General features: G+C 41.7%; 1 protein-coding gene across 1 annotated transcript; it reads right to left on the minus strand.

The window, feature by feature from the left end:
• Positions 1-701: 701 nt before the first annotated feature.
• LOC110535684 (ras and EF-hand domain-containing protein) lies at positions 702-25,444 on the minus strand. The gene is made up of 17 exons (XM_036935445.2): positions 24,397-25,444; positions 18,205-18,351; positions 17,661-17,751; positions 15,371-15,466; positions 14,893-14,970; positions 14,209-14,324; positions 13,330-13,398; positions 12,892-12,970; positions 12,277-12,356; positions 6,958-7,279; positions 6,507-6,641; positions 5,929-6,079; positions 4,409-4,490; positions 3,884-3,998; positions 2,410-2,529; positions 2,143-2,219; positions 702-1,921 (listed from the first exon to the last, which is right to left on the minus strand). The coding sequence occupies exons 1-17, from the start codon at positions 24,480-24,482 to the stop codon at positions 1,816-1,818; spliced, it is 1,950 nt and encodes a 649-aa protein (XP_036791340.2). The 5' UTR covers positions 24,483-25,444; the 3' UTR covers positions 702-1,815.

Raw genomic sequence — 25,444 nt, forward strand, 5'->3', positions numbered from 1 at the left:
ATCCAAGACAGAGGTTGTTATAAAGTTATTACCAGTGTCTTGTAAATCATTGGACATGTAAACAAGTGCCAGGGGTCAAACCCAGGGCTGAAACCCATCCAGCGGTGACGTCGTGGGACTATAACAAATACCCTGTTGATTTCCACTTAGGACACGCTTCTGTTCCGGCCACATCAAATGAATGAATCCATTCCAAACAATAACCTTGCCTGCTACACATTTGTGATTATTTAATTATCCCATGCCTGCCTGCCTGCCTGCCCCACCCCACATTTTACTTGACAAATGACTAGGCTCGCCTCATCAAGCTCATGAAAATGTAAACTAATGGGAGGTGGGGCTGGGCTCTGTGCCAGACTTTCAGACACAAATGGCCTGAATAAATGCTGGCACATGCTGCAGCTCCTCGTAAAAATGCTCACGGAATATGGGTGACATGGGTGTCCTAACAAATCAAATTTAAGAAGTTATCTGATTGTTTAATTTATTTTCCCCAGTCAGTGGACTCTGTGGACATTTGGGGTGTGTGTTTGTGTATGCGTGTGTGTGACTGAGCAAGAGAGTAGATAACACTCCAGATAAATTATATTATAACTTATTTTATATTCCATGCCCTCAACATGAAATATACTGTATATATATTCAGCATGAAATATTATGTTCAGACTCTGCCTGGATAAGGGAAGTCATATCACATTGGGTTTTGTTCATGCTACATTTTAATAGTAAAGCGCTTTGAGTATGACCACACAGAGGGCTCAGACAGACAGGTGTGGGCTCACAGTGACATCATTAGTGACCCAGGAGAGGTCCAAATGGCAAGTCTAACATTACATAATATATTAATGATAACGATATTTTACAATATACACACAGAAATAAAATGTGCCCCATTCATTCAAACCACATTCATACATTTGACATTTTGCTCCTCCCACGGTCATCCAATCACATCATTCTCTCCAGATGTTGCTCTTGGCTCCTACAATCAGAATTCAACTGACAATCATGACACTCCTTCCTTGACATGCAGTTGTTACTCTTTATCACAAATGTTGTACATGGAGGATGTTTCTGACACTACTGTGTCTACTATCACAGAACTAGAATGACATTCTATATTTATATCTACTAAACTGTAGGTCCTCCCTCCGCCTTATCCCTTAGCAATAAACAGCTTGCTAATAAGATCATTATTCCATTGTAAAAATAACATTTCCCCACCCTCCTGTTCACCACCTATCACGTGCATTTGTCTCTCCTCATCATATCTGTCATGTAAATTGCTGCTATCCCAAGCTTTCTAGTGACTTGTTGAGAATATAATTTGCCAGTACATGGTACTTTTCAGACACTACCTGTACATTGATATATACAATAGCTATCTGCAATACAAATGACCATGGCTTTAACACAGAGGCTTCATAAGAAGACAATCAACAGCATATGAGATTAGACTTCACTACTAACCATGATGTGAATGATGTCAAAGGACTCAATACTAAAGCCAAATACATATGCATAACACAAGCACACATGTACTCATGCAAACATATAATTGCATAATCGTGCACGCATGCACACACAGCTTAAAACAAGCACAGTTGATCTCATACGAGAAAATCAGCTGTTTGATATTCTAGTGCTATGGTACTCAAGTGTTCTGACTGGATTCTCCTGTGTTCTGTTCTTCTGAAGTCTCATTTTTCTCTTGTTCTGTCTTTGCTGACAGTATTCTTGTATTGTGGTGTTCTGTTGCTGTGGTTGCTCTGGTGCTGAGTTTTGGTTACTCTAGTAGTGTTCCTGTGTGGTTTCTTATCCTGTGCAGCAGGTGACAGTAGGCATCTTCTTATTGGGACTTCTGTAGAGGTTAGTCACAGACTCCTGGTTCTCATCCCCATGAACCTGCTTGGTCATCTCTCTGATGGGGGGGGGGGGGGGGGGGGGGAGTAGAACGAGAATGAGAACAAAAGAGAAAGAGTTAAAGGCGTTACAAAACTTTACATGTTGTTCTACATTTTGGTCCAGGAAAAAAATATTTAAAAGTATCCAACTCAGTCAGATCAGAGAGTACTCTAAGGAGCAACAAAATCACTTAGCAGAGAGAGAAAACAGAGATGTCTAGGATCCGGTATTTCTTACCTGGCCAGATGCAGCACGGCCTCTATGACATTAGATCCGTCTTTAGCACTGGTCTCACAGAAGAGGGCGTTATATGTCTGAAAGGAAACAAACAACGCAACTCTCAAATCAGGCCGAAGTTCCATACATTGACCTGACCAGGCTATATTCTAGGGTACAACTAGACGTGACTGTAAATCCCTCTGGATAAAATAATCTGCTAAATGACAAATGTAAATGTAACTAATGTAAAGGTTTAAGTAAGACGTTGGGGTTGAGTGGTCTCACCATGGCCAGCTTCTCTCCGAAGCTGGTGGGGACACAGGTGACACTGTCCTGTAGTGCTTGCTCCCTCAGGTCACACTTATTTCCAACTAGCATGATGGGAATGTCATCCTGGGACACGTCCTGGACACAGATGGACAGCAGGTTAAAACACAGGCCAACAACACTGACAACAAACACAACAACACTGCTATCCAAAACTCAAAACTGAGTGCGTCCCAAATGGCACCCTATTCCCATTATTGTGCACTACTTTTGACCAGGGCCCATATGGCTCTGGTCAAAAGAAGTGCACTATAGGGTGCCATTTGGGATGCACACACTTATCACACAACTCAACACTGCAATGAAATGGACACAGCGTTGCTTCAACAAGTTTTTGCCCAGTGGGATGTTGCTATAACTAGCAACATGATAGCCTAATGTTTAGACTTTAGAGTTTGTGATCTGGTTAATGATTAGCCCAATGGGGTAAATCGGCAATCCTCAGCCTAATTATTTATAGCCACTATGCTGCATCAGGTGGGCTACACCCGGTGATAATAATGATTACCAAATAGCACACCTCCCTGATAATATGGACTATTGTTATATTGGGTTCATTTCTGTAGAGGGAAATTACATGTTTTTTTTATTTTTAGGGTGAATCAGCTTTAATATTGCGGATAGATTGTTGCTTCCGTCGATGTAATTTTCTGCATCGTTTCCAATCCCCCATATATTTTCGGGGTAAATATATATATATATATATATATATCTATATATATACATACACATACCCACACATGTACATATATATAAAAATACATACATATACATACACACTTAAAAAAAATATACCTTCCTTTATTATTCCCCGCAAACCCTACAACCGCTCCCCTAATTGGAGTAAACTATTAAACAACAACACTTAGGCTTCTACTTCCAGCTTGTACATACTATACACATTTTACAGACACAATCTATTTACAATAGTTATATTTGGTTTGTTTTTAACCCTGGCCTTCCTCTACTTCTGATGTCCATCCAGTTTGATTTCTATTTGCCATATCTTTTAAATGTTTATATTCATTCATTTTGGAGTAGGATGTCATTTTAAAAGTCACCCGAACCGACTTTCTCACAGTCATTCTAATCCCAAAATGTTTACATCCCGTGGCATCACCCAGATGTGTGCTACACATTGGTGGCGGATAGGCTGAATTTGAACCTTAATATGTGGTTAGAGCGTTGGCCCAATAACCAAAAGGTTGCTGGATCGAATCCACGAGCTGACGAGGTAAAAATATGTCGTTCTGCCCCTGACCAAGGCAGTTAACCCCTGTTCCCCGGTAGGCTGTCATTGTAAATAAGAATTTGTTTTTAACTGACTTACCTAGTTAAATAAAAAAAAATAAAAAATGTGAAGTTCTTTGAGCATCTTGGAAAAGTGTCATATCAATTGTATGTAAAAATTTATTGTATAAATTATTACTACCTCAATCATGTCCACCCATTCTCTCACGTTGAGAAAGCTCTTTTCACAGGTGACATCATACAGCAGGAGGACCCCGTCGGCTCGTCTGAAGTACGACTTCGCAATGCTGCGGAACCTAGGACACACACACACAGGGATAGAGGTTAACAGAGCACCACTACATAAGATTGGCTGAAATAGACATGTTCACTAACACACGCATGCATGCAAACACACACACACAGCTCTCACTAACCCCTGACCCTGACTCTAACCCTAAATCTACCCTAACACTAAACCTAACCCCTAAACTAGCCTTTTTACAAGTGAGGACCAAAATGTCCTCACTTCTCTGAATATTTGTTGGTTTACTATTCTTGTGAGGACTTTTGGTTCTCACAAATATAGTAAAACGTGCCCCCCCCCCCACACACACACACACACACACACACACACACACACACACACACACACACACACACACACACACACACACACACACACACACACACACACACACACACACACACACACACACACACACACCTCTCCTGGCCTGCTGTGTCCCACAACTGTAGTAGGGTGGGCTCTCCATCCACTACTAGAGTCTTCATCTGAAAGTCCACCCCTGAGGATCAACACAAGAGGATGTTCAAACACACTACTCCAAAAGACAATCCCATTACCATCTAAATATACATTCTATATCTGTCCCAGGCAACTAGGCATGCATACTTGACTAGCACCATGGGATAGAGCATGCAGTTGCATGGTTTGCTAACTATCTGTCTGATAGAACTCAGTGCACTCAATTTGATGGGCTTATGTCTGTTAATAAATTGTCTGTCTTTAATGGTGTGCCCCAAGGCTCTGTACTTGGTCCTCTCTTGTTCACTATTTATATAAATGATTTAGACAAAAATGTCCGAAATGCACAACTTCATTTTTATGCTGATGATACTGTCATTTACTGTTGTGCCTTGTCTCTTACAAAAGCTTTCCAGAACTTGCAAACTGCTTTTTATACTGATCAACATACCTTGTGTAGATTGAAGCTTATCCTCAATACTGACAAAACTAAACTAATGGTGTTTTCTAAAGCAAGAAATAGACCTCTGAACCTTTCACCTATTACTACCTGTCAGGGCAAGGAGATTGAGATTGTAACCTCATGGAAATATCCTGGAATTTTAATTGATGACGGCCTCTCTTTTAAATTGCATATTCAACCACTTTGAAGCTGAAATTGGGATTTTATTTTAGGAATAAGGCCTGTTTTTCTTTTGAAGCCAGAAGGAGGCTAGTATCAGCTAAATTTATGCCTTTACTAGACTATGGGGATATTCTATATATGAATGCTTCTGCTCAGTGTTTGAGATCAATTGACACCCTTTACCATGGCACTTTGAGATGTATTTTAAACTGCAAAACCTCTATGCACCACGGCACTTTGTATACCAGGGTTGTCACTCGTAGGCTCAGTCACTGGTATACTTTTATTTACAAAGCCATTTTGGGTTTACAACCTTTTTATTTCTGCATTTTTATTGTTCAGAAATGTGGTGGGTATTCTCTTCGTTCGCTGGACTTTATCCTGCTAACTGTTCCAAATGTCCGAACTGAATTTGGTAAAAGGGATTTTATGTACTCTGCGCTCTACGATGGTCTTGGAACGCCTTACAAAATACTTTTAAACTGGAAGAACTTGTCCCGATTGTTATTTTTAAATCACTGATGAATCACTTGTAGTTTTTCATGTTGTTTGTCTGTCATTTTTGTAATGACTTGGTGCTGCCTATCTTGGCCAGGACGCTCTAGAAAAATATATTTGAAATCTAATGGTTAAATTAAAGGTTAAATAAAAAAATTCAAATAAAAAAATAGAACCTTTGGAGACTTCACAAGCCAAGCTGTGTTGGGGAAAGTAGTGTGAAAGCGTGCTTAACCGAGCCCGAGCGGTCCAGCTAGACAAACTCCTTGTTCGCCATTTACAGTCAAAAGTAATGTGTGGATAGAATGATACTGTAAGCAGGTGAGAGCTAACAGAGGTACGCTGACACACCCACCCAGGGTGGCGCTGGTGTTTCCTCGGAACTCGTTCTTGCAGAGGCGGAGCAGAAAGCTGGACTTGCCCACCGCTGCATCGCCAGCCAACACCACCCTGTAGGCCTTCTCTGATGTCATATAGCCCAGGTCAGCTGACTCCTTCTCTTTTCCCTATACACACACAGAGAGAGAGAGAGAGAGAGAGAGAGAGAGAGGTGAGAGAGGGGGAGGGAGACACAGAGAGAGAGAGAGAGAGAGAGAGGAAGAGAAAGCACGAGAGGGAGCGAGAGAGAAAGAAAGAAAGTGAAAGAGGTTAAAGGCACACCTTGACTGTATTGTACCGGACCATGTCATAATACTGGAATGATGTTAACTCACTTGTCATGCATAGTCAACAATCAACAGTTTCTCCTGAACTAAGTCAACCATTTACGCTCAAGTGTTTTCTACTAAGTCTGCCTGCTAACCAAGTAATTCCGCCAAGTGTCTGTTTCTTTTTAAAATGGTTTTAAAGCTCCAAAATTAGCTTTTATTTTAGTTCTACAATCCATGATTTACACTCTCCTCTCTTCGCACACCACTGCCCTCTGTCCTGTACCTCATTGGTGATGGCAGAGAGGGCTTTGCGTGTGGACGCTCCAGAGCTGGTCCGGCTGACTGACTCCAAAGGTTTCCAGTCCAGGACAGAATCACTGTCTGATCCAAACACCATCTCATCCCGCATCTCTGCAACCTGACACATTAACACTATCGTATTAACATCAATACATAATGAGCGTTATCAGTAACAATAAGTGTATGTAGTACAAGTGGATGACGATGAGTGTATAATGTCTTTTTGTGTGTGTGTGTGTTGTGCATTACTGTAAAGTGTGTGTGTGTTTGAGTGTCTGTGTGTGTAATAAGCATGTGTCTGTGTGTGTGCATATAGTGCGTACATGTATGTGTGTACTACGGCATAGTCTATGTGTGTGTGTTTGAATGTAGTGCTTGTGTGTGTATGGTGTAGTGTGTGTGTATGTGTATTACTGTATGTTTATGTGTCTTACGTCATTGTCAGAGTGGCCCCCCGCCAGGCTGTCTGTGTTCCCTGCCACCCTCTGTTCCTCCTCGTGCCCTTTCACCTCCTGCTCAGAGTCATATTCGTTGTTGGAGCCACGCAGCGTGGACATGCCGCTGTCTAGGGAGCTCTCGGGCAGGCTGTCTACCTCGCTGCTGCGTTTTACCTGCATGGCCGGGTCACACAGAGCCAGGGCTTGGGTGTCCAGACTGGGCCGCCGACACCCCAGGGAACTCCTACCACCTTCACCTCCACAAAGGCCCAGCAGGTCTCCGTCCGCATCCACACCATCCACACCCGCCTGGTAGAACCTGGGACAGTATAGACAGACAGAGGCATTCCTGTCATTCTCAACATCCACACAGGCTACTCAAAACAGAAACCTTTCCTCACTACAGTGGTTCATCGACTTAAGAGATTCCCCGGAATCACAGCTTCATTGCTCCAGACCACCGCAGGGGGGGAGTTAGAGCACTCATTATGCATCTGGGTCAGAAAGTTTTTATATGACCAATCATTTCGAGTGGTTCCAATGACAAATTTCACATTATGCCACCCGTTGCTGGTAAGTGTATGTAAACTTTCTATATAAACTGTACCTACACACGTATCTCAAGGCCTACCTTCAAACGCAGTGCCTCTGCTTGACATCATGGGAAAATCAAAAGAAATCAGCCAAAAATTGTAGACCCCCACAAGTCTGGTTCATCCTTGGGAGCAATTTCCAAACGCCTGAAGGTACCACGTTCATCTGTACAAAAAAATAGTACGCAAGTATAAACACCATGGGACCACGCAGCCGTCATACCGCACAGGAAGGAGACGTGTTTTGTCACCTAGAGATGAACGTACTTTGGTGCGAAAAATGCAAATCAATCCCAGAATAACAGCAAAGGACCTTGTGAAGATGCTGGAGGAAACCGGTAAAAAAGTATCTATATCCACAGTAAAACGAGTCCTATATCGACATAACCTGAAAGGCCGCTCAGCAAGGAAGAAGCCACTTCTCCAAAACCGCCATAAAAAAGACAGACTACGGTTTGCAACTGCACATGGGGACAAAGATAGTACTTTTTGGCGAAATGTTCTCTCATCTGATGAAACAAAAATAGAACTGCTTGGCCATAATGACCATCGTTATGTTTGAAGGAAAAGGGGGAGGCTTGCAAGCTGAAGAAGGAAGAAAAATGACGTGGATATATTGAAGCAACATCTCAAGACATCAGTTAAAGCTTGCTCGCAAATGGGTCTTCCAAATGGACAATGACCCCAAGCATACTTAAGTTGTGGCAAAATGGCTTAAGGACAACAAAGTCAAGGTATTGGAGTGGCCATCACAAAGCCCTGACCTCAATCCTATAGAACATTTGTGGACACAACTGAAAAAGTGTGTGCGAGCAAGGAGGTCCACAAACCTGACTCAGTTACACCAGCTCTGTCAGGCGGAACGGGACAAAATTCACCCAACTTATTGTGGGAAGCTTATGGAAGGCTACCCGAAATGTTTAAACAATTTAAAGGCAATGCTATCACATACTAATTGAGTGTATGTAAACTTCTTACCCACTGGGAATGTGATGAAAGAAACTAAAGATAAAATAAATAATTATCTCTACTATTATTCTGGCATTTCACATTCTTAAAATAAAGTGGTGATCCTAACTGACCTAAGACAGGGAATTTTTACTAGGATTAAATGTCAGGAATTGTGAAAAACGGAGTTTAAATGTATTTGGCTAAGGTGAATGTAAACTTCCGACTTCAACTGTACAGCGGTCTAAGGCACTGCATCGCAATGCAAGAGGCATTACTACAGTCCCTGGTTTGAATACAGGCTGTATCACAGGCAACCGTGATTGGGAGTGCCATAGGGTGGCGCACAATTGGACCAGCATCATCCGGGTTTGGCCGGTGTTTGGCCGTTATTGTAAATAACAATTTGTTTTACCTGACTTGCCTAGTTAAATAAAGGTTCAATTTAAAAAACTACTGGCGGTAACTGCAGCGCAATAAATAGGATGTGAACAGTGGCTGGTGCTGACAATATAGCCAGCTTGTTATGCAAGTGTTGCACACCAACAGATGGAGAAAACCTACACCAGTCAATCAATTCATTTCAACAATAATCTTCATTTTAATTTGACTTTACAAACAACATTAATTAATTGGAGTCTATTTCTTCGGAGCCTAGACCAATATAAAATAACTTAACTCGCTGAGGTAGGCTATGAGACTTAACAGACACATTTTTTATTAGGCCTACCTACAATTTTTGACCAGTGGCAACTGGCAAATGTAGCATCCGACATAAAACAATAATTTAAAGAAAAAAAGTATCGTTCAAACTTAAACAATGCAACTAATAATGAAAAGCACACATTTGTAAATCCCAAACTCTAAAAGTAATTGGAATGGTAGATACAAATTATTTGTGACATTGTGGTTACAATAAAGAATGTAAACAAGATGCTTTGTCTCCACAACTGTAGCAGGTGTAGCCCATCATGCAAATGTTTCCTATGAGCAGGACAATATACTTTTTATAGCCCGGCTACTGTTGTGAAAATCCCTCAACTTGCCATGTATTCGATGCTTAAGTACACTAAAGTGTTACATTTCTAACTCAAAACAGCAGTACAGTATTTCTTCATCAACATCTTTATGCGTTGGTTAATAAAATACAGAGAAAAAAGACATTCAAATGTGGATGTTTATTTAAACTACATTTTAGTCTCGTTTCCACCCAGCTCCACGACCACAGCTGAAATGAGCGCCATTTGGGGAGAGTCAGGCGGCATTGGCGGAGAGTCAGGTGGAGAATGACGCGTAGAAAATGGCGAGGAACGAGATGGAGATGGAAATCCATGACATGCACACCTGTGAGCTCTGGAACTCCACCTTTCGACAGGCAGAGTCAACATACGTGGCGGGTTCGTCAGGTCGTTGTTTCACCCTGACATTTCCATTCCTCTTCTGACAACAGAACTTGACCAACTGCTCACCAGGCACAGCAAGGGAAGGCCGGACCGTTATGCTGTTCTGCTATTCCAAGGATGTGTAACCGAAGAGAGATACCACGAGTGGGCACAGAATACCAACTAGGATGGATCACGAGGCAAATGTGGCTTACCAGTGAACCTCCGGGGGTTCATCATTAATACTGTGTCTCAGAAGTGTCTATCCATGACTGATGCAATCCGAAAAAACATTAAAGACAGAGTTATTGAGCACTTGAGGTTTCTAAGAAAGTCTGGACATGGCCTGTTCTCCCTTATGTAAGGAATTAGGCACTTTCCCATGTTTACTACAGTATGTAATGTAGGCTATGTTTACTTGTCAGACTGCACAGTAGCCTAATAAACAAATGCAGGTGGCTTATATCTTCAAAATGCTTAAATGCTTTATTATCCAAATGTAAAAGCATATACTGTACAGTACTGTATTTCTTCATCAATATCTTTATGCTTTCGTTATAAAATAATGATTAAAATACTCTTTCAAAATGCTGATGTTTATTTAGTTATGGATCCATAACGAATTACTATCGGAATAAATATAACTGATTTACAGAAATATTGGAACAAAGTTGTCTAATGAAGGCAAAGAATTTAGAATCCTCCAATCCTCTTATGCTGTAGCCTAACCTGAATGTCACATTGTACAGCACCATATTTTCCATTCCATACTAACTGAAACCCTGGGGGTTTCGTTTTTCGTGGAATAGAAACTCCATAATATTAATCAAATTAATTAAGCCAAATTTCTTCAAATCAATCCCATATACTATGTTATTACAAAAAAGGTTTTAACCTCTCTAGGGTATGTGGGAAGCTAGCGTCCCATCTGGCCAACATCCAGTGAGATTGCAGAGCGCCAAATTCAAATACAGAAATACTCATTGTAAAAATTCAGAAAACAAAACATATTTTACATAGGTTTAAAGATTAACTTCTTGTGAATCCAACCACTGTGTCAGATTTTAAAAATGCTTTACAGCGAAAGCATACCTTAAGATTATTTGAGAACATTGCCCAGTTGACAAATTATTACAAACAGTAACCAGTCAAGCAGAAGCGTTACAAAACTCAGAAATAGAGATACAATTTATCCCTTACCTTTGATGATCTTCATATGGTTGCACTCAGAAGACATTCATTTACTCAATAAATGTTCCTTTTGTTCGATAATGTCTCTTTATATCCAAAAACCTCTGTTTTGTTTGCGCGTTTTCTTCAGTAATCCACAGGCACAAACGCAGTCAAAACAGGCAGACAAAAAAATCCCAATTGTATCCATAAAGTTCATAGAAACGTCAAACGATGTTTATATTCAATCCTCATTGAGGATTTTTAGCCTAAATGATCTATAATATTTAAACCGGACAATAACGTCGTCAATATAAAAGGTAAACAAGAAATGCACTCTCTCGGGATTGCGCATGAAAAAGCTCTGTGACACGTCAGGGTCCACTCATTCAGACTGGTCTTACTCCCTCATTTATAAGAATACAAGCATGAAACAATTTATAAAGACTGATGACATCTAGTGGAAGGCATAGGAACTGCAAATTGAGTCCTAAGTCAATGGATACTGTAATGGCATTGAATAGAAAAATAAAAAAGTACAAAAATTAACTTCCTGAATGGATTTTTCTCAGGTTTTCGCCTGCCAAATCAGTTCTGTTATACCCACAGACACTATTTTAACAGTTTTGGAAACTAGAGTGTTTTCTATCCAAATCTACCAGTTATATGCATATCATATCTTCTGAGCCAGAGTAGCGGGCTGTTTAATTTGGGCATGCTTTTCATCCAAAATTCTGAATGCTGCCACCTACCCTAGAGAAGTTAAATGCTCTTGTAATGCCAATATGGAAGACTATCAAATGCTTCTCAAAGATGCCCTCTGGTGGTCAAACTAGCACTGACTTGCATTAACAGAAAAAATGGCTGACAATTAAATAACGTGCCAGAGAATTCTGCAGCAGCCCGCAAGGTGTGCTGCAGTATGACACAACTTTAAAGGAGGAACCACCGTACAACTAAGCTAGCTCCAACAACCAAGCTAGAACATAGACTGTGCTGTTTTTTGTATGGATGGCTATGAGTCCTGTATGGATGGCTATGAGTATACAATGCAAACATGCACATGTCCAGTGCTAATCTTCCACCTGATAATAATTGTACATAAACTTGAGTTTGAACATACACATGTACGTGTGCAGTGTGTACCTGTATTAGAGTATATTATCTGGAGTCTGTCTGCACAAACACACCAGCAGGCTGTTGCTAGTCCAGTTCTGTCTTACCTGTCGCGGTATGGAGATGAGTAACAGATACTCTTGCTCCTCCTGCTAATGGTGCTGGCTGGGGAAGCACTGCTACCACGCTGAAACACAACCACAACATCACTGTCACAACTCTCTGGGTCACTGTGTGTGTGTGTGGGTGTGTTTTTGTTAATGTTTGGGTGTGTGTCCATACACTTATGTGTGCGCACGTTAGTGTGCACTGACCTGTATGTACTGAACCCTATGTGTGAGTATAGGAATTATCGTTCGATGAGAGTGTGTGAGACAGAGTGGAAGTTATGAGGTTATGAGGAGAGTGAGTTAGGGGTCAAGACTGAAATATGTTGTTGTTGCCGTTGTTTTTGTTGTTGTCTGTCATTGCCTCAAACATGGCTCAGTTGATTCCTCCAACAGACAAGCCCTTAGGACTGGCATTAGAGATTCAACCCTGACGTTAAAAGCAGAGAGATCAGAGAGAAAGAGAGAGGGAGTGATGGGAAGAGGAGGATAAAAGGGGTGTGGGATAGGGAGATAATTCAAAGAGGGGTGGAAGAACAAAGATAAGAGGCAGGGAGAGAGCAAGAGAGAGAGAGCATGCTGGTGTTACCATAGCTATGTGGTTGTCTACCTCACCTTATTGCTCTTGCTGAGGGTGTTCTCCAGGGAACTGCGCAGCCCGTCGTTACTGTCATGGAGCTTCCTGTTGGCTGTTCTATAGAGGGGAACAGAGGAGGGAGAGAAGCAAAGGAGAGAGAAGAGGGAGAGAAACAGAGGAGGAGAGAGGGGAGAGGGAGAGAAACAGAGGAGAGAGAAGAGGATAAGAACGGGAAGAGGTGATCAAAAGAGCCGTTGGCAGGTCTTCTCAAAATGACTTTTGAGGCTTTCAAAAACAGAAACTCTTTAAGACTCACAAAACTCCCAAGGCTTACAACTTCATTTTCCTCAGTTTACAGGCAACTCGATGTAACATCAAGTTGTGAGTTTTGAAGTATTCCTGTTTGTGGGTTAGGTGAGCATTTGTCAGCGTTCCTGTTTATGTGTCAGACAAGCACTATGATTGGCCAGACTTACTGTAGGATCTCTATCTGTCGCTCCAGGTTCTCCCTCTCATCAGAGAAGTCTCTCATCATCGCCTCATCCCTGCACATACAAACACAGTCATTCACAAATAATACATACACTTTCATAAACACTCATAACACATAATACATAAACTATAATAACACATACTACAAGTCCCCCCTTAAAAACACATACTACATAATCTACAATAACACATACTACATAAACTACAATAACACATACTACATAAACTACAATAACACATACTACATAAACTACAATAACACATACTACACACACTCTCAAAACACATACATTAATTATCCAAAACAGGAGAATGTACATTCTAATAATGCAGACAAAAGCAGACACTTTAACAGTCTCAAAGAATCGGCACATTCACAACACAAACTTAGTTTGACTGGAAAGGCGAAGTGTGAGACTGGTTGCCAGGTAACCAGGTTGTGAGACTGAGTGTGAAGTCACACTAGGATATCCTGTTCCAAGTCTGGAAACATGTTACCACCCCAGGGAGGGGAGGGAGCAGCCAAGAGTCATTTACAACATTAACAATGTCTACACTGCATTTCTGATCAATTTGATGTTATTTTAATGGACAAAAAATGTGCTTTTCTTTAAAAAACAAGGACATTTCTAAGTGACCCCAAAGTTTTGAACAGTAGTGTATGTGTATGTGTATGATTTACTAACAGTTCAACACTGATTATGTAATACATGATGACATTCGAAAGGCATTTTACAAGTGATGTCCAACACCCATGATACAGTAACTGTGTGTGTGTGTGTGTGTGTGTGTGTGTGTGTGTGTGTGTGTGTGTGTGTGTGTGTGTGTGTGTGTGTGTGTGTGTGTGTGCATGTGTTTCTCACCGCTCAGAGTTGATGCTGTGGTCTGTCAGATCACTCTTCAGAGAGGCCAGTTCACTCTGAAGGAAGGCTATGTTAGTTTGAGACTGCATCAACTCCTGCTTCAACCGCTGGTTTTCCTGGGGAGAGAGGGAGTGAGAGAGAGGAAGAGAGAGAGAGAGAGAGGTAAAGGGAGAGAGAGGTAGAGAGAAAGAGTGAGGTAAAGAGAGAGAGAGGTAAAGGTAAAGAGAGAGAGATGTAAAGGTAAAGAGAGAGGTAAAGGTAAAGATAGAGAGAGGGGAAAAGAAGAGAGAGAGAGGTAAAGTAAAGTAAGAGAGAGAGAGGTAAAGAAAGAGAGAGAGAGGTAAAGAAAGAGAGAGAGAGAGAGAGAGAGAGAGAGAGAGAGAGAGAGAGGTAAAGAAAGAGAGAGGGAGGAGGTAAAGAGAGAGAGGGAGGTAAAGGCAAAGAAAGAGAGCGAGAGAGGGAGGTAAAGTTAAAGAAAGAGAGAGAGGTAAAGGTAAAGAGAGAGAGAGAAAGGTAAAGAGAGAGAGAGAGGGGTAAAGAGAGAGAGCGGTAAAGAGAGAGAGAGAGGTAAAGAGAGAGAGAGAGAGGTAAAGGCAGAGAGAGAGAAGGGCGAGATCAGGAAATGGAAGAGAGTTAAAGGATGTGTTCAGAGTGATATAGGCCTAGCAGGAAGACCCATCTCACCAGAGTCAGTTCGTTGATCTTTCTCTTCAGGGTTGAAGACTCATCTTTCATGTTGATGTTCTTGTACTGGTCTTCAATCTGAGGAGGGAGTAGACACCTTTAACACACATCGCTGCCTGCTGTCAGTGAATCACAATATTCAATGGCACAGATAGCAGCATAGATGGATTTCATTCAATTGTGATTGAGTTAATCTGATTGGATGTCTCACATGTTCATGAACCAATGAACCAACATGCTGAGTGGGTGAACAGGAGTGATTGGCTAGAGTAGTCGTCCAGGCAATAGATGCCACATTATTGGTTAATTGTTTACTTTTTCATTAACAGCATGAAACTTGGCCCCAAACTATGTATCAAGTTTCAGACTTTATTGGAAAAGTTTATATTTATTTCACACCACCTACAATATAAAGGATATCTTTAGCGTGTACTAGGTGGAACAGTATAAGTGATGAATAGTCGAATGGTAAACTCACCAGCTGCATCTTCTGGAGCTTGTGCTGCAGTTCACACACCTCAGACTCATAGTGTCTCTTCAGCTCACTCAGAGCTGCCTCAGTCCTCTTGGCCTCCTACAGATAACAGAATAGAACACGGTGTAGCAGCATCCCATCTATTATGGCCTCCACAAGGATACAAGACACAATTCTAATGTCTTACATCATCATCAAATGTTCACACACTGTCAACATACAGATACAGCCACTGTCAAAACACCCAACTACTGTCCAAATCAAATGGCACAGTGTATGTGCATGCATGTGTGTTTCTGTGTGTGTGTGAATACGGTAGTGTTCTTCTGTGTGTGTGCATGTGTATGCTTGTGTTTGTTTGTACTTCTTTTGTATCACTCCTCTACGTTCCACTGATAAGAGTTTGAGCTGTGCTATTTTAGGGCAGTTTGGGTGACAGGTGGAGGGGGCCCGGGTGTATCAAGGAACTTGAGCAGACCTGCCAACCCTGTCCAACTTTGTAGAGTATCAGACTCGCGCAGAACACCCAATTGGGGTTTTCTTTTCCCCGCATGCTCGTGCCACAAGCTGTTTGTGAGTCTGATCGCAATTGTAGCACTTGAACCAAATCAAGCCTATAAAAGGTTGGTATACTTTCTTTCTTGACAGCGTTCCATCTACACATATGGTACAAAATCACACAAAGGGCCTTTAATCTTTGAGTTAAAAAAATAAATTGTATTAAACAAATAATAACAAGTTATTTGTTTAGGTAAAGAATGTACAAACGTCTTATCCACGATAAAACATGTTTTTTTTTATTACTCTGACATGATAAAAATAACAAATGTTTGAATCAGAGCATCAGTATCAAATGAACATGTTATCCATAATAACATAAAAAGAAAAGGGAATCTGTACCTGTTCGCTAGAAGAGTCCGGTGTTTCAGCCTATGTAAAGGTGCCAATTGGATTGCTTTGCAGCGCATACATCAGACTTTCGAAATTGATAAAATCTCAAATCATTTTAGAAGCATGGTCTCTATAGCTAATACCGGACATTCTTCTAAACTCCCGACTCCATTTAATGCCAATATGTTTATATTTCTTTTTTATTATACTTTTGTAATGCTTTTTGTGATGTGGATCATAATTATAGTTATCAGGTTGCGTGATCCTTGTAATGTTACATGGAAAATACAACTAATGAGACGCATAATTAAATGTATATCCCACTCACACAAATGCGACCAGTTACTTTTCGTATTTGCATTTCATTTCTTTCACTTGCAAATGTGAGTGAACTGCTGGCACTTTGGAGCCCACTGAATGTCAATATTATGTTCGCTAATGTTAGCTTGAAACAATTAAACAACAACCTTTCCACAACACACAACACAGGGATTTGTCAATGTGTTTACGTACATCTGACAGTCGGCAAACTCAGCATCACAACAAACAGGAGGAGGGGCACACACAGGGTAGCTACGTCGAATAATGATGTATTTACCTCCAACTCCATACATGTCTGTGTGTTTCAGCTCGAGAATTGAGACGTTAGATTTACTCAGTGGATTCATTTTTTATTGTAAAAAAAAAAAAAAAAAAAATCAGGCCCTATTCATTTCTGCATACTTTTTAACTCGGATTTCGTACATGGCCAACATTTTGGTACGCAAAATGCGTGCATGTTGGCAGGTCTGCATGAGTGCTGAAGTAGTAGATTGCTTTCTGATTGGATACACCTTAACTGTTACACTGGATGATGACACAGACTTTCATGGGGGGGGGGGGGGGGGGCAGGTGAGTCTAGGTGTGGGTGCTTTTCTTAAGCATACAGCAGCTGCACAACAAACAGAGCTGATGTAGCACACTTACATAATGTACATAACTACACACACACACACGGGGAGATAAGACTGTTCCCAGAGTAGAGGAATGAGAGATTCCAGGAATAGGAGTGTTCCATGGAAGTATGGAAACCGGACATTTTCCGTCAACATCCCACATCCCAACATCCCAAAAGAGTTACTTTTAACAAATGATTATAAATAAACTCAGTATATAGAATCTATATATGATAACAGCTTGACATATCAGACGTCAACACAGCCGAGGATTGTTTGAGGTTTAATGAGTAATTTGATCACAAGTCCTCTCTATTTAGCATGAGTGAAGAGATGAGCTCCACCCTTCTTATCAGTGGCTAAACCCTGTAGGAACACAACCTGCCCAGATCGCATGACAACATGGACATCATTTCTAAAGTTAGAATTGACAATCATGCAAGTGTGTGTGTGTGTGTGTGTGTCACCTGTTGCTGTGTGTTGTTCTCAGCTGCATGGATGCGTTGATCCATCTCCTCCTCCATCTCGCTGAGCTGCATGGCGGCTTGGTCATGGGCTCTGAGCAGAAATAAAACATAATACTGTAACTGAATTTATTATATCTGTGTTGGCCTTTGGAGAAGTGTAACTTGGTCAAATAAACGATGGAAATTTGGGCATGAAGTGGGTAAAAAAAATCTTCCTATAATGACACAGGGTTGATAGAGGAACATGTCAAAATGCAGAATTATGGCACATTAGCAAGCCTTCATTCATATAAAAATTGGATTTATTGTATTATCCATGTGGTCTAGATTAAAGAGCACTTCATTGAATATAACAGGCTTTATACAATTCAATATTGGTGCACAAGTTCTACTTAAAATATCAAACTTCCCATTTGTATTTGAGGACGTGTACGGTATGATAGAATGTCTGCATGTGTACAGTGTATGTACAGTATGTGGGTTTTAAGTAAACTGCGGTTGTCGGTGAGTGTGTGTGTGTGAGCGTGTGTGTGTGTGTTAGTACCGTTTCACAGCCAGGGCCAGGTTCTCCATCTCAGCATTGTGCTGCTTGATCTCTCTTGTGAAGCTCATAATGACTCTCTCATACTGAGGCACCATCCTGGGCTCTGTCATACTGATGTTCTGGTACAGCGTGGCTGCCTGCTCATTCCTACAGACACAACAGACAGGCATTCAGACAGATAGATGGACGGACTGACAGACAGACAAACGAACAGGCAGGCAGACAGACAGACAGACAGACAGACAGACAGACAGACAGACAGACAGACAGACAGACAGACAGAGACAGACAGACAGACAGACAGGGGGAATGTTAATACAAGTTACTTACAACAGCATAAGGCCTTTCATCTAAAACACATTTGGAACAGCTACAGTATATTTGGAACAAAACAGCTACATTTTATTTGTAACATGCTTCATGAAACAACAGGCAGGTGTAGATTAACGGTGAAATGCTTACTTTTCCAACAATGCAGCATTTTTTTTAAATGACAAGGAATAAAATGCAAGCAAATAACAAATAACAATAAAGAGTATAAAAAACATGGCTATATACAGGGAGTACCAATATCGATGTGCAGGAGTACGAGGTAATTGAGGTAGCTATGTACATATAGGTAGGGGTAAAGTAAATAATAGACCGAATAGATAATAGACTGATGTGTAGCAGCAGAGTATGTGGAGCAGTAGCATATGTGGTGTATGGCCTATATATTTTACATTTGAGATTCTTCCATCATGTAGCGACCCTTTGCCTCGTAGCCTTTCGCACTCTTGGCATTTTCTCAACCAGCTTCACCTGGAATGCTTTTCCAACAGTCATGAAGGAAAACTTGTTGGCTGCTTTTTCTTCACTCTGCGGTCCTACTCATCCCAAACCATCTCAATTGGGTTGAAGTCAGGTGATTGTGGAGGCCAGGTCATCTGATGCAGCACTCCATCACTCTCATTCTTGATCAAATAGCCCTTACACAGCCTGAAGGTGTGTTGGGTCATTGTCCTGTTGAAAAACAAATGACAGTCCTACTAAGCGCAAACCACATGCGATGGCGTATCGCTGCAGAATGCTGTGGTAGCCATGCTGGTTAAGTGTGCCTTGAAATCAAAATAAATCGCAGACAGTGTCACCAGCAAAGCACCCCCACACCATCACACCTTCTCCTCCAAGCTTCACGGTGGGAACCACACATGCGGAGATCATCCGTTCACCTACTCTGAGTCTCACAAAGACACAGCGGACGGAACCAAAAATCTCAAATTTGGACTCATCAAACCAAAGACAGATTTCCACCGCTCTAATGTCCATTACTCGTGTTTCTTGGCCCTAGCAAGTCTCTTCTTATTATTGGTGTCCTTTAGTAGTGGTTTCTTTGCAGCAATTCGACCATGACGACCTGATTCACGCAGTCTCCTCTGAACAGTTGATGTTGAGATGTGTCTGTTACTTGAATTCTGTGAAGCATTTATTTGGGTTGCAATTTCTGAGGTTGGTAATGAACTTATCCTCTGCAGCAGAGGTAACTCGGGGTCTTCCTTTGCGGTGCCGGTCCTCATGAGAGCCAGTTTCACCATAGTGCTTAATGGTTTTTGTGGCTGCACTTGAAGAAACTTTAAAAGTTCTTGAAATTGATTGACTGACCTTCATGTCTTAAAGTAATGATGGACTGTCCTTTCTCTTTACTTATTTGAGCTGTTCTTGACATAATATGGACTTGGTATTTTACCACCCTTACATTGTCACAACACAACTGATTGGATCAAACCCATTAAGAAAGAAAGAAATTTCACAAATTAACTTTTAACAAGGCACACCTGTTAATTGAAATGCATTCCAGGTGACTACTTCATGAAGTTGGTTGAGAGAATGACAAGAGTGTACAAAGCTGTCATCAAGGCAAAGGGTGGCTACATTGAAGAATCTCAAATATAAAATATATTTTGATTTCTTTAACACATTTTTTGTTACTACATGATTTCATATGAGTTATTTTATAGTTTTGATGTATTCACTATAATTCTACAATGTAGAATAAGTAGGTGTGTCTAAACCTTTGACTGGTACTGTACATATTCTGTAGTTCGGGGTAAAGTGACTAGGCAACAGGATAAATAATAGACAGTAGCAGCAGCATATCTGGTGAGTGTGAAAGTATGTGTGTGGCGTCAGTATGCATGTCTGTGCATGTTATGCGTTTGTGGGTGTATATGTGTGTTGGGGTGTCAGTGTTAGTATGTGTGAGTGTGTGGGTAGAGTCCAATGTGTGTGCATAGAGTCAGTGCAAGAGAGTTTGTGCAAAAAAGGGTCAATGCAGGTAGTCCGGGTAGCTAATTTGATGAGCTATTTTGCTGCCATGTTTAGATGTCTTATGGCTTGGGGGTAGAAGCTGTTCAGGGTCCTGTTGGTTCCAGACTTGGTGCACTGGTACTGCTTGCCGTGTTGTAGCAGAGAGAACAGTCTCTGGCTTGGGTGGTTGGAGTCTTTGATACATTTATTAGCTTTCCTCTGACACCACCTGGTATAGAGGTCCTGGATGGCAGGGAGCTCAGCCCCAGTGATGTACTGGGCCGTACTCACCACCCTCTCTAGTGCCTTGCGGTCAGATGCCTTGCAGTTAACGTACGAAGCGGTGATGCAGCCAGTCAAGATGCTCTCAATGGTGCAGCTTTTGGAGGATCTGAGAGTCCATGCCAAATCTTTTCAGCCTTCTGAGGGGGAAGAGGCGCTGTTGTGCCTTCTTCACAACTGTGTGGGTGTAGACCACATTAATTCCTTAGTGATGTGGACACAGAGGGACTTGAAGCTCTCGACCTGCTCCACTACAGCCACATCGATGTGGATGGGGACGTGCTGGCCCTCCATTTCCTGTAGTCCACGAACAGCTTCTTTGTCTTGCTGATGTTGAGGAAGAGGTTGTTGTCCTGGCACCACACTGCCAGGTATCTGACCTCCTCCCTATAGCCTCATCATTGTCTGTGATCAGTCCGACCACCGTCGTGTCATCAGCAAAACTTGATGATCGTGTTGGAGTCATGCGCGGCCAGGAAGTCATGGATTAACAAGGAGTACAGCAGTAGAGGACTAAGCATACACCCTTGAAGGGCCCATGTGTTGATGGTCAATGTGGCGGGTGTGTTGTTGCCTACCCTCACTGCCTGGGGAGGCCCGTCAGGAAGTCCAGGATCCAGTTGCAGAGGGAGATATTCAGTCCCAGGGTCTCTGAGCTTGGTGATTAGCTTGGAGCGGACTATGGTGTTGAATGCTGAGCTGTAGTCAATGAACATGTTAGGTATTCCTTTTGTCCAGGTGAGTGCGGGCAGGTGGAGTGCAATAGAGATTGCATCATCTGTGTATCATATGTGTATCATCTGTGTATCTGTGGGTCCAGGGTGTTTGGAATGTTGTTGATGTGAGCCAGCCTTTCCAAGCATTTCATGGCTATGAAGGCAGGCGTTCTAGGGCACGGGGATGATAGTGGTCTGCTTGACACAAGTTGATATTACCAGGTCAAGAATAGGTCAGCACATGCTCTCAGTCCGGGTCCTGGTATTCCATGTGGCCCCGCAGCCTTGTGAATGTTAACCTGTTTAAAAGATTTACTCACATTGGCTATGGACAGTGAGATCACACAGAACAGCTGGTGCTCTCATGCATGGTTCAGGGTTGCTTGCCTTGAAGCGAGCATAGAAGGCATTTAGCTCATCTGGTAGGCTCACATCACTGGGCAGATTGCAGCTGGTATTCCCTTTGTAATCCGTGATAGTTTGCAAGCCCTGCCGCTAGGCCAATTGTGCGTCACTCCGGTAACCCCGGTTACGATAGAGCCTGGGCGCGACCCCACTCTGATGGCACAGCTGGCGTTGCAGTACAGTGCCCTTAACCACTGCGCCACCCGGGAGGCCCTAACATGAATTTATTTTAACTGAATATGCAGGTTTAAAAAAATATACTTCTGTGTATTGATTTTAAGAAAGGCATTGATGTTAAGGTACATTCATGCAACGATTGTGTTTTCTTTTTACCTTTATTTAACTAGGCAAGTCAGTTAAATCATCCCCCATTTGGCCAAGTTGGCTGTCTTTGTTAGAAAGAAATAGTCTTCACACAGTTCGCAACGAGCCAGGCGGCCCAAACTGCTGCATATACCCTGACTCTGTTGCACGGAAAGCATGATAAGTGACACAATTTTCGTAGCAGGCAATATTAACTAAATATCCAGGTTTAAAAATATATACTTTTGTATTGACTTTAAGAAAGGTGTTGATGGTTATGGTTAGGTACACATTGGTGCAACGACAGTGCTTTTTTCGCAAATGCGCTTGTTAAATGACCCGTTTGGCGAAGTAGGCTGTGAGTCAATGATAAATTAACGGACACCGCATCGCTTATATGCAACACAGGACAAGGTAGATAAACTAGTAATATCATCAACCATGTGTAGTTAACTAGTGATTATGTTAAGATTGATTGTTTTTTATAAGATACGTTTCATGCTAGCTAGCACCTTACCTTGGCTCCTTGCTGCACTCGTATAACAGGTAGTCAGCCTGCCACGCAGTCTCCTCGTGGAGTGCAATGTAATCGGCCATGATCGGTGTCCAAAAATGGATAAATATTCGGCCATTCTGATTAATCGGTCGACCTCTAATCTGTATACCTATGTAGGCTACAGTATTTACCTGATATCTATTCAGGTACTTACATTTACATTTAAATGTTGCTTCTTGTAGAGCTATTTTACATGTTAATCTATGCCTAATTAAGAAACTCATTCATGGCTCATTCAACTGGGTCAGATGGGTAGAGATATCTAAAGTGTGTGTGTGTGTGCCTTCAACAAGGTGACCATATTATAATCCCTGAGCATATAGACTCACTGTCCTACAGTCAACAGCACTGTCAAAACAGGCAGTGTCACTAGTACACGCCCGGATCTTAAAATCCAGGATTTACAGAGGGAACACCTTCTTCAATGCAATGTTTAAAGTTAAGAAATGCTAAATACTTTTGTTACTACTAATAATGACACTATCAAAAACCAATAAACATAATATTTTACAGTGAGAGGATTGAAAAAGTTGTTTATTTGTCTATGACTGTAGAGTATTGGCTATATCCCCAGGCCTCCAGCTATACCCTAGGCTGGTTGCCTGAGTTTCTGCTTTAGCTAACCTCACTTCTTTGTTGTGTAATAACACATCTAGTTACCTGCTTCGAATATATTCTTAAACTATAACTATTTAGGAGTGGTACCATTACTGACCCCTGCTCTACTCCACCCATGGCTCTTCTATGGGCAGGATAATAGAAAATAGTATGGTGACCTTGGTCTCTGGATCTGAACCCTGGTGGATGTAGGCCTACTGAGTACAGACATGACTGTTCTATCACACAATAATAAGAACATTTGATCCACAGCACTGGAAAACCATCACTAATAGAGGGCCCCAGGAGTTGCCCTTTTTCAAAGAAACAAGCTAAGATGTTAGTTCCAATGGGTGACTTTCTACAGCTGGTGAAGCTGGTGATCAAACAGTCATAATGAGGTCTATTTAAGACATGATGGCGAACATGGAATCACTGTGTTAATCAATGTCCCCTCCATGGTAGCGTGTCAGGGCGCAGCTCAGTCCCATGCCAGCCCTAGAGGGGTGCAAGGACAACTGCTCAATGGGAACTCATTTCAAAACCTGTCATAGGACACTGATACTTTCCTTTCCTTCTTTCCTTTATCTCGCTCATTCTTTCAGTGTTAGGTTGCAGCAAGGGTTTCTATTGGTGATCTTAGAGATATTTGATATATTTCATCCAATAGCTAGACTGACCTGAGTACACATACGAATGCACGTGCATACACATAGAGGTGTAAACCACATCTGGCTAATACAAGTGGGAGAAATGTTGACACCGGAATAGCCAAAAAGTTTGAATTAAAACACTACAATAGTACATGAATATTTGATATATATATATATATATATATATATATATATATATATATATATATATATATATATATATATATATATTGTGAATCTATTATAAGGGGAGAACCTGTAGCCTATTGGTTACACTTCAAATGTACATTGAAACTGTTTTACGCATGCATTCCTACGACGTTTGGACAATATGTAAATCAAAAGTTTATTAATGAGCAGGTACGATTGTTTTGTAATGTGTTCCATACTTGACCTGGGTATGAACCGGGCATGGTCCCCTAGTCGGGTCTGGAAATCTTCCCAGGCCTGAGAGGAGACTCCCCAGCTCTTGTTCTCCATGTCTCCTCGGTACACTTGCTCAGAGATCCGGTGGAAGCCGCTAATGAACTCCGCTAGATTGATTGTCCCGTCTCTGTCGATGTCCAGTTTAGAGAATATGGGCTCTCTCTCCGTCGGCGGGACAAGGAGCTCTGAGCAGATTTGGAAAAACTAATCTTTTTCAATCCGTCCAGAATTATCCACATCACAAGCGTGAAAGAGCGAGCAGAGACTCTGCCGGTTCATACCCATGGCTGGTAACGACATGGTTTAGTCTGGAGTGGAAAGCCCCACCAAACAACAACCCAGGGAACAGATCACTATGACCAATTATAACAGAACGTTTTTGACCAATTCAATTCCTTTCACCACGATCTTCCCGAACTTCCTTCAAGTCTGGCGTTTTAGCCAAGTCTTTCGACACTGTCAAACACCTTATCGAGTTACAAAAAAGGTAAACAAAAAATGAAGTTGTTATTCATTCTCTCCTGGACGACTTTGACCGCCTTGGGCTAACAGTATTAATGTGTCGTCCTATAGTGTTGTTTTGTCAAGTCTTCTTTCCGGGTCTCTTGCCTGATGGACGGGTGGAGAGGGGCTGGGTACGCGCGGCTGTTGAAGCGGCTCACCTTTACTACTTCAGAACACTCTTGTGTCGGCCTCTCGACTTCCAGAGGAACAGGCACAAAACAAACAAGGGCCGGGCATCCGGCCAACCAGGTACAGAATTACCTGTAATCCGTTGACTAAACTAAACACATCTAAACAGTTCAAAAAAACTGTTTCCATGGAGAGTGTCTTGAAGAACAATACCCCCTTCTGTCTAACTGGCTGCCAGAGGACATGGGAAACTTTCAGTAACAAGCAGCATGTAAAAAAACGTGTATGATACTTTGAGTAAGTAAATAGATGACCAATTGGATAAAGCTCAGTGGCGATTTTAGCATGCACATGTTGGTGGGGCAAACAAACCAAAAATGTGT

Source organism: Oncorhynchus mykiss, chromosome 11 (genome assembly GCF_057628025.1).
Source record: "Oncorhynchus mykiss isolate SJ-2025 chromosome 11, ASM5762802v1, whole genome shotgun sequence".
Taxonomy (NCBI): domain Eukaryota; kingdom Metazoa; phylum Chordata; class Actinopteri; order Salmoniformes; family Salmonidae; genus Oncorhynchus; species Oncorhynchus mykiss.